Consider the following 11,477-nt stretch of genomic DNA (forward strand, 5'->3'; position numbering starts at 1 on the left):
AAATACAAATAATAACTCCAAATATTCTGCCTCTGTTTCTGTGTAGTTTAAGTAGAATGATTAAGGAATGTAAATATTTTAACTGAATTTTGTCATAGGTACAAGAATTAATGTCCTATTCAAATGCAACATTTTGAATATATAGAAATGAGGTCTTATCAATGAGAACTTCGAAGAACAAGGCTAATAGGTTCAACTACTAATGCACAATAATGTCCTATCATTGATTATCGTCTCACACTTAAAAAGATAATATAAATGATTGCAAATTATGATGAATTCTTAAACCAATAACCACACAAAATTAATGGATATTGAGTGAATAATCATTCAATTCTTATGAAACTAAGAATAGCTATACTAAAACTAATTGATGTCAGCAAGATTTAATAGTTAGTGTGAAGGAAAGGACTGCATTTTGTCAATCTGCTGCTCTTAATACAATTGTAGTGGACTGTATTGCAGAAAAAACTGCTCTTAAATGGTTGGGGTTATTAGGAAAACATTTCCGGATTTTTTTTTTCTTTGGTCGCCTACCTTTCCTAAACATATTGAACTTTTAGTTTTGGCTAAGGGTGTGAAAGTTGTGATAATTTGGATGCAGTCCATTTTGCTGTAAACAACAGATTGGAAAAGTGATTAGATGATGATGAACTTGATGATTTACCAAACAATTTAACAATGATAAAAATATATTAAGCATGAGAGTTGACTATTTATTTAAAGGACTTATAAAAGTTTGAACACATTATTGTCTATCAACATGTGAATTTGATGGGTACATCCAATCTAAAATTAGCAAAGCACTATCAAATATGTATCAATTGAAAGGAAAGACTAAATACATTAGTTACTCTAATGGATCATTCTTCCTATTTAGTTTGCAATGACATTTAACACATAATTGCAAATATTCTCCACTCTATTAAAGTTATATTTACTTAGTATGATCCTAGAAGTGTTTTTAATCAAAACAAAACTAGAAAGCTGCCTTATATATTGTTTATACTAGACTATTATAGTTAGACAAATAAACTAGACTTTGGAACATGTTGTATACCTTTTATATATATTGATACTTAAAAGTAGCTTATTGTTTTGAAATCTTATATGATATGTAGCTAGAGTGTAAGATAATGCAATATGTTCTTTGTATTGACTGGACTTATTATTCTGTGTAAGTCAGAGAAACAAGACGTTTTGACAAGAACTGATTCAGTTTCTTGTTCATTGCCTAAGCATCTACAATCACCGAAAGAGTGCATACTTATGTAGTGATTCTGAATTTTTCATAAGCAGTTGCACCAAGGCTTTTACTTCCTACACTTAACAATCCATGCACAACATGTTAATTGTACTAAAGACATTAACTTCACAGTCTATAAATTTGAGAAAAGAAATTGGGGAAAATTTTGAAATTGTCTAAAAGATGAAATAGCTATTCCACATTTTTTTCCAGCAGCTCTGTTTTTAAACTAAGTTGTGACTAAACAAAATACAAGAAGACAAAATGTTGGTTGAAGAGAAACTTCTATCTCATAAATGAAAACTCAAAAATGATTTAGAGGCATTCAATGGCCAATGTGGTGAGACTCAAGATGACAGTTGGAGTTAAAGAGTGATATTACCTTAGCAACGAAATTGCAAAGAAGAGGGATATTGGAGCCACAAATGGAATGCCCTTCACTAGATTTACTAAGGATAAGCATGTTTGTTGGTTAAACTAAAAATATTGTGTGCCCACAAAAAAATGACTAAATTAAAACAACCATAGCATTGGCATTTCCTATATTTTATTGCTGCAACGTTGAAGTTGAATAAAGGGATCTCAATGAGAGTCGTGGCATCAATTTCTTCTAAATGTAATTCTCGATTACAGCCAAAAGAGCATAGAAATTTAGTCATTTTTACATTGGTGCTAACAACTAGGCTTTGCTGTTGACATGAAAATAACGCTCTGAAACTGTGTTGTATCTTCACATACAGTGAAGCAGCAGAATAGTTATTAATTTGTTGATGGTGTGATTGCAACAGCTGTCAAAGTATTTTTTGGTCATATGTAAATAGTGAGGGTTAAGACAATCTATGGAAATAGTGAGGGTCAAGACAATCTACATGTTTTAGGCTTATTACACTAATATTGTTCATCATATTCTCACTCTATTACGCCATTATATCCCCACCTAATTTTTTTTAGTACTTTGCATGATATTTCTTAATAGGTAACAACAAAATGTTTGCAGATATTACTACCAAAATAAATACTCACATCTATAAATAATAGAAACGAGCTGCACTGCAGCTGGAGTCCCTGCCTAATGCCAAAAATAGCAAAGATTGACAAGAAATTTGTGGGATAGTAAAGAGCTTCATGGCCTAGACAAGGGCTCAAGCATATCTTTACCTGTCACGTAGATTCTTTGAGGCATTCAAAACTCTCAAGGTAGAATATATTTATATTTTTAGGATGCCATAACCTTTGTAGGGTCTAGATCCACAAGTTTCTGTAGTACCTATGGCTTTTGAAAGTAAATTTGTTAATACCTTGTCTGTAATAGAAATGAAGTCTATAGAAGAAAAAGAAAATAAGAACAAGATTCGAAAAAGGATAGTTAAGTACAAGTAACATTACTGTATAACTTTGTAAAGCCTCGTCTGCAATAGAAAGGAAGTCCATAGAAGAAAAAGAAAATAACATGATTTGAAAGAGGATAGTACAAATAACATTACTGTATCAAATGAAAGCAAGGAAAAAATTTGCCGAGAAAAGAATAGAAAGTTGAAGTAACATTACTGTATCAAATTAAAGCGAGGAAATTTTTCCCCGAGAAAAGAATGGAAAGTCGCTACAAGTACAAACTAATGGTTGTGCATACTAGACCATATAATTGCATATAGCCATGCATAGGTAGCAATTGCTACGGCTCTTGGCTCTATGTGCATCAACATTTTGTCATTGTTATCCTACAAATATATTAGAGTGCATTGCATCAGCTATTTAGATGTATTCCCTAAATATATTGACACTTTATAATCAGGTATTGTATAATATAAAAATATTGGAATATAGAGAACGTAGAGAAACATATTGTAGTTTATATAAATATTTTTAAAAATACACTTTAGGTATGATTTACAAATCATATCTAAATTGAGTAGTTAAGCTTTTTTTTTTTGATCGGTAAAGGCAGAGCTGAGATTCATATTATTTTTGAATTAATTACAGTATTGTCATAGCTGAGTGGCATAGCATAAAAAACCATTCTCAGCATTTCCAATGAAAAATGGTTTCCAAGCAGGCAGAAAACCATAAGCATCATGATTTATCCTTATAAAAACCTAACGAAATTTTGCAGTCTTAAAAAACTAAAGCTAAATAGAGTTTAGATGGCAGATTCTCAACTGCCTGGATAACAGAGATTTTAAACATAAGTAAGTAGCCAAAATAAACTATAGACAATCTTGGATTAAGCTTCAAAAAAAGATTTTTCACAGCACCAAATTAGAGAACCTAGCTTGCACTGGAGGGTTCAGATTGGGACGGTTCAATTCTCACTCTCCCAAGGCCTCTGCCTGCAAGGTGGCCACGACCACGACCAAAGCCCCGACGGCCCCTCCATGCTCCACCCCGACAATCTTGATCAGCTTGAGGCTCTTCGTCTGCAGCTTTCAGGGGCAAGATTGCATTGAATCTTGCAAATTGGAAGAGGTCTTCCTCTCTATCCTGGACCTTCGGATTTTCCCCTAGGAACCGCCATTTGAGGTAGCTCAATCCAACTCCAGCAAAAACCCTGTGTCTGTCCAAGTCTTTCCCTTTCAAGTCCAGCAAGAAAGGATAATACTTGATGAGCTCTCCATGGGCATTGAACAGTATCCGGTCGCTTGGCCGAGGAGCCCTTGACTCATGGAGGGCCTTATTTAAAATCTTTTGAAATTCCTGAAGGATTTCCTTAGGAAAGAGCTCCTTAGTGAGGCTCCATACTGCTTGCTTAGGTAATTTTTGATCTAGCAGAGAAGCCACAAATCTGGAGGAGATACTGGTGTTGTCTCGTGGATACTCATCCCTATTCAAATGGCCGCTACCCAATATCATCTTTACTGCAAGGAGAACAGGAGGGTCAGAGTGAATGAGGAGACGCTTCAGTCTCAAATCTGTGATCTTTCTAAAGGATACCTGGCGCGTGGAGGCCGAGAAGGAAATGGGAGTGTCTACTCCAAAGCATGAGGAAGGCCTTGGATAAACACTCATAGTGAAGCCATACTGAGCCTCAGTCGACATGGTTGATCGAAGAAAGAAACCGACAAGAGAAAAAGACTAGAGTGAACTATGAAATGGTTTTAGCAGGATCGGAATGAAAGTGGCTTGCAGAAAATGCTAAGACAAGATCATCGGGCACGCTCTTCAACACCTAATAATGAGGAACGAGTTTGCATTAATATCTCCAGCAAAGGTGGTGGAGAATAATTGTCTTGGGCAAGCCAAATCTCCTAGGCACAGTTAAAGAGGATAACCTGCGGACAACGCATGCCTTGGGTACAAAATGATGGCTCTTACCAGCTGGAGCTTCAGGAAGCGAGGTTAGGAGAAAGCTTAGTTAGGTTAAGCAGTTGGATGACAAAAAATGATCCGGACCCACCACTAAACCCAGGGTAAAGTGGAAATTGAATTCAAAAATTATATAGCCGTTACCCCAAGGCCGCCAAAGGTATGCGTTTAGACAGTTGCTTTAAAATTAATAAGAAACTATAATCTGCCCTCCTCATTCAAGATGTTCTAGTGCATTAGTAGTTAAGCTTTTATTTGTACAACAATCAATATTTGAGGGACTTACCTTTTAATAAATAATGACATGGACTTGGGAGCTTTGGAATAGGTTATGGATTAAAAAGCATAAATAATAGAGAAATTTTATAAATGTTGTAGATATGTATGCAAAATGTGCAGGCATAGAAAAGGCATGTGAAGCATTTGACAAAACACCTCAAAATAATATTGCCTCATGGGTTGCAATGGTTGTACACTATGCACAAATTGGATTTGTTAAAAAGGCTTTCGAAACTTCCAAGCAAAGGCAGAACAAAAGACGAGGATTCATGACTGTTTATACATGGAAGCAAGGGTAGTAGGAGTAGGACCAGGTTGGGAATCATATTCACAAGTAGCAGAGCCTATTTCAGTAGCATCTATCCTAGACCATGCACACATAAAGAGACAATTAGGGATGAGGAAAAATAAAAAATTGCCTACATTGCTTCTTCATTGGAGAAGAAAAAACATGTACCATTGTTTATCCATAAATCCTTGTACTTATGATAGTGGATGCTATTCTATCAAATATTTCAATGAAATTACTGCTAAGGACCGGCAACCAAAAAGGAATTGGTACACATGATTATTTGAGACAAATAAGACATACATTGCTTGAAAAATAATTGTAAACATTTAAATTGCTTAACTGAGTGGAAAATGCATATATACACACCCACTAAAGAGATTGACCTCTAGATAATGAATGTGCTAATGGAACAACTCATTTTTGTTGAGTCTAAAGAGAGACTTGTTTGCATCGACATAATACACACCAACAGATAAAATAGATATAGTCCAATAAATATTTGTGTACGTATGACATAGACCCTATAAAACCCAAACTATCAAGAGAAAAGAACTCTATAATCCTTTCTTCGTTAAATATACATCTGTTAGAGTAATCTTTTATTAGTTAATAATTATTTATTTAAGTATTAGTCTATTATACTCTATTGCATTCTTGTTGCACAATCAAATATGACTCTTCTTTTCTGGATATCTGAATTCTGGCCTCCATAGCTTTTTGGCTTCTCTCCTTCTGTGAGAGGTTTGCATGCAGGTGATCTTTGAGAGTTGTATTGTTAATTTTTTCTCAACCTCTTTTCTGGATCTCTGAATTCTGGCCTCCATTGCTTTTTTTGTTCTCTCCTTCTGTTAGAGGCTTGCATGCAGGTGATCTTTGAGAGTTGTAGAGTTAATTTTTTCTCAACTCCAATACATACAATGGAACTCAAATCAATATAATATACAGTCTTCCAGGATTGCTTCCACTGGACACTGATGAATTAAAATTTGCACTTGGGAGTACTGACCTTCTCAATGAGAAGGTTGTAATTTACCCTTCATAGCCTCAGATCAACAAGGAAAGCTGCCCATGTCTCATACCTTGAAAGATTTATCGACTCACAACAAAAGTTGAGTGGACCCCTTGCAGCCCATGACCAAAAACTTTACTCCGTATTTTAGGGCATCTTCATTTAGCAGACAAGAACAACGTTGTTTCAATATGAAATAAAACACAACTAAAAATGATCTAGTTGTGTACAAATTCATTTAAAAAACTGACTGAAACCGTGGCAATCGACTCACCTCAAGATTCTGCACAAATAGTATCATGCAGCCAAAACCAATCAGGAAAAATGCAGAGAATTTTTAGGAAAAATATAGCACAACCATAACAAAGAATCATTCTTTTGAAAATAAGATGAAGCAAAAGCAATCTCTGCACACTGCTTCCATGGATACGTGTTTTTCCTTCCTACCTAGTATATTCTTCCTTGCTATTTTAGGGGTTTTTGAAATCACTTTCTCAGACTTGAGTATTCATCTGTAGCATGGTCTGCATTTTTTTGCCGAGATTTTAGAGAGGCGGCAGGATATGTATGCAAAATATGGAACCATAGACAGAGGCATATGAATCATTTCAATGCCACCTGCCATCGAGGCTTGAAACCCTGCAAAGCAGCAAACATGTCACATTTATGCAAAATATAGAAGCATATACAAGGCACGTGAATCCTTTTAAGAATACCTGGAACCAGCACGTTAACTGCTCTGTAAAAACCTTGCCGCTCCGTGCAAAAGACATGTCCACAATTAAAGGAAATTGGGGAATGTGGGCCTTCGAATGGTGAATGAATTTCGTTTAATTGAAAAAGAAAAAACCACCAGGAAAAATCTGTCTAGCGAATCATAAAATAGCAATAATTATCTGAAAATTTACTTTAATAGCAAAATTTCAAAAGGCCATAGGATAAAGCATGTCTCGAGGGCTGAATTAATTAGTTGAGGCGTAGTGAAAACATTAGTCTCAGCCTAAAGAAAGGGAATAATAATCTAGAAAGAAACTACAGAATCATTGTTTTGTATAAACAGAATTAACAATTGATAAACCACAGAAATAGTGCTTCATTTAAAGATAGTAACATATCCATTTTAGAATGAAATGAAATAGCCATAGAGTGTGACTTACTTCAATGTTCTATCAAGATGCCGATCAGATGGAAAGGTTGGGATTGCAGAGGTACATTTCTTTTGTGTGTTGCTTGTTGCAGTTCTCTATCTTTCTCTGTCTGTTACTCTTAAGTTGCCTTCCTTTTCGTCTACCCTTTGTCTGCCATGTTATTTCCCAAAAGAAATCTTCCTCTGCTTCTTCACCCACAAACTAATTTTATAAAGTGTGGATCATGGCGGTTCTCCTTTGGCAATTGGCGGTGAACGTAATGAAATTAGATAACAGGTAAATCCGATTTATTTACATCTTTGGACATGTAGAATAAGATTTCATTTGCTTTGATTTACCATGTCCACGTAGGATAATAAGGTGGCTTCTTGTGAAGTTACTGATTTACCATTTGGTCATAAAAAGAGAAATAAAATATAAATTACACTTCATAAACTTATAATATACGCCTTTCCAACTTTGGACATGTAGAATAAGATTTCATTTGCTTTGATTTACCATGTCCACGTAGGATAATAAGGTGGCTTCTTGTGAAGTTACTGATTTACCATTTGGTCATAAAAAGAGAAATAAAATATAAATTACACTTCATAAACTTATAATATACGCCTTTCCAAATGCATTCTGCCTTTCTACACTCCTCATGCGTTATTCTCTTCTTAAAATACTGAAAGCAAGCCCCTGACAACATGCAATCACAAATGGAAGCCAATGAGAGATCCATGAAAACTATTTGATCAATATCTTATATTAAAACAACTTCCAGTCTAACCTGCTTAATTTAGAAAAAAAAAAAACCTTAACAAAATGGAATTCTGATTGGATGTCATATAGTCAATTAATAACTGTTTAAGAGCATGGCCTATGCTATAGTTCCATGCACAGATGGCAGGAATATAAGAGACGTTAAAAAAAATCAAAATAAAAAAAATCAATATTTTAAAACTTTGTTATAACACTTTTGTATTTAAGAAATTCATATATTAGGTTTTTAAAAATATTTATAAAATTTATGACTACTGTATTATCTTATATAAAAGTTTGGATACATTTAATAGTTAAAAAAATGTGCTATTCTCTAAAAAAAAAATTTTTGTATAAAAGAATTCCATGCATCAATTTATTAATAATAATATTAATGTTCTTAATAATATGGCCATTTATACTATCCTAACTGTGGCGCACAGATATGGCATTGCCACCTGATTCAGTATTTCGTGGAGTGGCAGCTGCGATTCCCCAGCCGGCTTCTGAAGACGATGTCCTCGATCAGCTAGCATTATATATAACTGGGTTAACACTATTCAACGATGAAGGACCAAGGATTCTATATCGGCACCCTGACAACGACCAGGATATTAGAGAGGCAGTGTTTCGGTGGGATACGCGTCCCCCTGAAGAGATTTTTCATACAGGATTTACTCCGAGGCCTCAAGATTCGACTCGAGAGGAAAATTACTACAACTTAGAGCAGTTTGTAAACGGTGGAGGAAGCCCTGCAGACACCTCACCTTTTGATACTTCAGTGTTTGTTAGCACGACGAGATCAGCCAAGTGGCGACCACTGGTCCCAGTAGATTGCATTCTTTATCGGTATCAGATATATGCCCCAGGGGGGATCGACGCTGTGCTAACCCTACGCGCACGAAATAATTACCCTAATCAGCAGGAAATTTCTTTTGCGGGTGGCAGTAGACCTCAATATATTCGATTTGCAAGTCCATATACTGTTAATGTAGAGCCCGGTTGTCGATTCCCATTATATAATAGACTCGGGAATGACGTTTACATTAACGATGGCTTCAATCCGAATCCAACTTTGGACGGGCGGATCACTCCGGAACTCCGTCTAAGAAATCCAACATGTCCTAGAAGGGGGCAGAGTCTGATAAGAATTGGCAATGTGCGAAATGCTGAAAAGAGAGATGTCGAGGATTATGTCGACCCAGTTTGTCGTGTGAAACATTACATCGAGAGTGCATTCAATTTCAGCAACAAAGAAGAGGCGTACCTGTTCATCGCTGACCAGTGCCTGCTAATTAATTATGCTCCCGGCACCACCGATGACCAAATTATGAAGGGACCCCTGAGCATCGGCGATGGCTTTCCCTACTTGGAGGATACTATTTTTGCCAGTGGGATTGACGCTGCATTTACTGCTTCCTCAAAAAATGAGGCCTATATATTTAGAAGTAATATATATGCACTCATCAACTTTGCAGAAGATGGTGGCTCCATTATCCAAGGACCCAATATAATCACTGATAGCTTCTACTATTTGAAAAATACCAATTTTGAAAATGGTATTGATGCGGCTTTTGCCTCTTCCCGAGAAAATGAGGCATATATATTTAAAGGTGATCAGTACGCGCTTATTAATTTTGCACCGGGCATAACAAATGACCACATAATTCAGGGACCCAAAAAGATTACTCTCGGTTTCCCCTCTTTAGAAGGTACGATTTTCCAGGATGGTTTAGATGCAGCGTTTTCGTCTACTGCAAAAAATGAAGCTTATCTATTCAAAGGCGACACCTACGCTCTCATCAATTATGCCCCTGGGACTACAAAAGATTACATTATTAATGGACCGATCACCCCGATTAGTGAAGGTTTCCACTCCTTAAAGGACATCTTACCAATGTATCCATGTGGCTGTTAAACTATCACTTTATTACTAAGTGAAAATAAAGAGCTTGCTTTGCCATTTGCATTATGTTAAAGAGCGAACTTAGCTTTGCTCTGCCATTTGCATTTGCTAAAGACTTTGTTTTATTCTGTTCTGTCATTTATCTTTGTGTTACATTCATGTATGAACCTATTCTAAGGTCGTGGAGTTCTGATGTAGGGGTGGAGACATAATATTAACTTTATGTGTAAGTTCCGGAGAAACTGGAAACTTAATAAATGTGTATACTTAAGTGAATACGGAAACTTAATATTGACTGTGTGTATGAATGTGTATACTTAATGAATTTTTAATGGTTGACAGTGATGTATTGAAATCTAATTAGATTTTTCATTTGATTTATATATAGATAACCTGGACTGACTAAATTGTGAATGTTGCGAGGAACAATGTTTTGTGCGCAGGTGATAGGGTGCATGGTTGAGGATAAAATAAATAAGGGTAGGGGAATTGATTTAAGTCCATGGCAAACTGTTGCAACAATTTTAAGATGCCTGGGCTGCTTCCAAACTCTTACTTTTGGTTATAGGCGTCCCCCTTTTTGTATTGGTGCACCTTCCTTCAAATGGTGTATTAACTATATTTTTATGATGGCATTGGAGTTAGAAGATTTTTAATGGCTGTAAATAGATATTTATGCTATTCAGACCTATCACTAAGAAATTAAAAAAACACAGAGCCTTCAATGAAATAAAAGCCAGTGTAGGAAGGGTTCTTAGTCAATAGTATTACTTTTCCTGATCTTTGGGTACCTTTTGACCAAGTTTGGGAGTCATTTAAATAAATAAACCCTTCAGCTTAATATATTAGCTGCTCCAAGTAATATGGATACCTAGATTTTTTTTTTTAATTGTTTGATAAAGTGCCTCAAGGAATGAGACCACTAGGAATGTCATGCTAGGACAAGTGGTTGTCAAAAATACACGTCATTAGAAGTTCCAAGTGTGGGTAAATCAGTTCTTGTTGGCCTGGGTATGAATCGGGGTTATGGAACAGGATTTTGACACCTGACACCTCAATTAAAATTATTTTTTGTGATTGTGAGGGTGTAATGTCCCTTACTAGTAATATAAGTATAAATATGTTTGCCTGGGATAAAGATAAAAAAAATAAATCAGAAATGAAATCATTGCTCATATTCAAAGAAAAATCACAGTAAAACGTACAGAAATTACTTTTTACAGATTATACATATGCAGCGGAAACAAGATTTATTCAATTGTAACTTATATGGTTTATAACATTTTTTTTTTTCCTTTAATAACCATAGTTGGTAGCACAGCGAATGATGATCCGGTTAGCCCATCCATCTCACTCTGGATCCAAAGGCAGTCATTATGCCCCTTTGGCTTACTATTAGTGGTGTGGGTCTTATCCCCGCAATTCAATCCTTGTCTCACCCTAAAATTATTAAACCAAGGAAATTTCAGATTGTAGAGGGGCTTATTAATTGCCAGTCCCAGGTCCAGTGGCAGTCATATGCCCTACTGGCCTACTGATCTTACATGGATCAG

At 35.7% G+C, this 11,477-nt stretch overlaps 1 protein-coding gene and 1 long non-coding RNA gene across 7 annotated transcripts in view; one reads left to right on the top strand and one right to left on the bottom strand.

The window, feature by feature from the left end:
* Window positions 1–8,417, bottom strand: part of LOC131045387 (uncharacterized) — a 34,540-nt gene extending 26,123 nt beyond the window's left edge. The window contains exons 1-4 of one of the 5 annotated variants that reach the window (XR_009105806.2): window positions 7,284–8,417; window positions 6,843–6,993; window positions 6,574–6,765; window positions 5,423–6,409 (exon numbers count right to left, since the gene is read on the bottom strand). This is a non-coding gene — a long non-coding RNA (uncharacterized LOC131045387). Of the gene's footprint in view, window positions 1–5,422; window positions 6,766–6,842; window positions 6,994–7,283 lie in introns of those variants that run through there. The other 4 variants (XR_009372507.1, XR_009105807.2, XR_009105808.2 and 1 more) reach the window with 4 other exon arrangements.
* The window catches only part of LOC131045386 (uncharacterized), a 46,540-nt gene extending 36,231 nt beyond the window's left edge, over window positions 1–10,309 (top strand). The window contains exon 3 of one of the 2 annotated variants that reach the window (XM_057978968.2): window positions 8,462–10,309. In XM_057978968.2, the coding sequence (XP_057834951.2) occupies window positions 8,464–9,936 (1,473 nt within the window). In that variant the 5' untranslated portion in view covers window positions 8,462–8,463 and the 3' untranslated portion in view covers window positions 9,937–10,309. The remainder of the gene's footprint in view (window positions 1–8,461) is intronic. The other variant, XM_057978967.2, reaches the window with a different exon arrangement.
* The last annotated feature ends 1,168 nt before the right edge of the window (window positions 10,310–11,477 follow it).

Source organism: Cryptomeria japonica, chromosome 1, assembly GCF_030272615.1.
Source record: "Cryptomeria japonica chromosome 1, Sugi_1.0, whole genome shotgun sequence".
Classification (NCBI taxonomy): domain Eukaryota; kingdom Viridiplantae; phylum Streptophyta; class Pinopsida; order Cupressales; family Cupressaceae; genus Cryptomeria; species Cryptomeria japonica.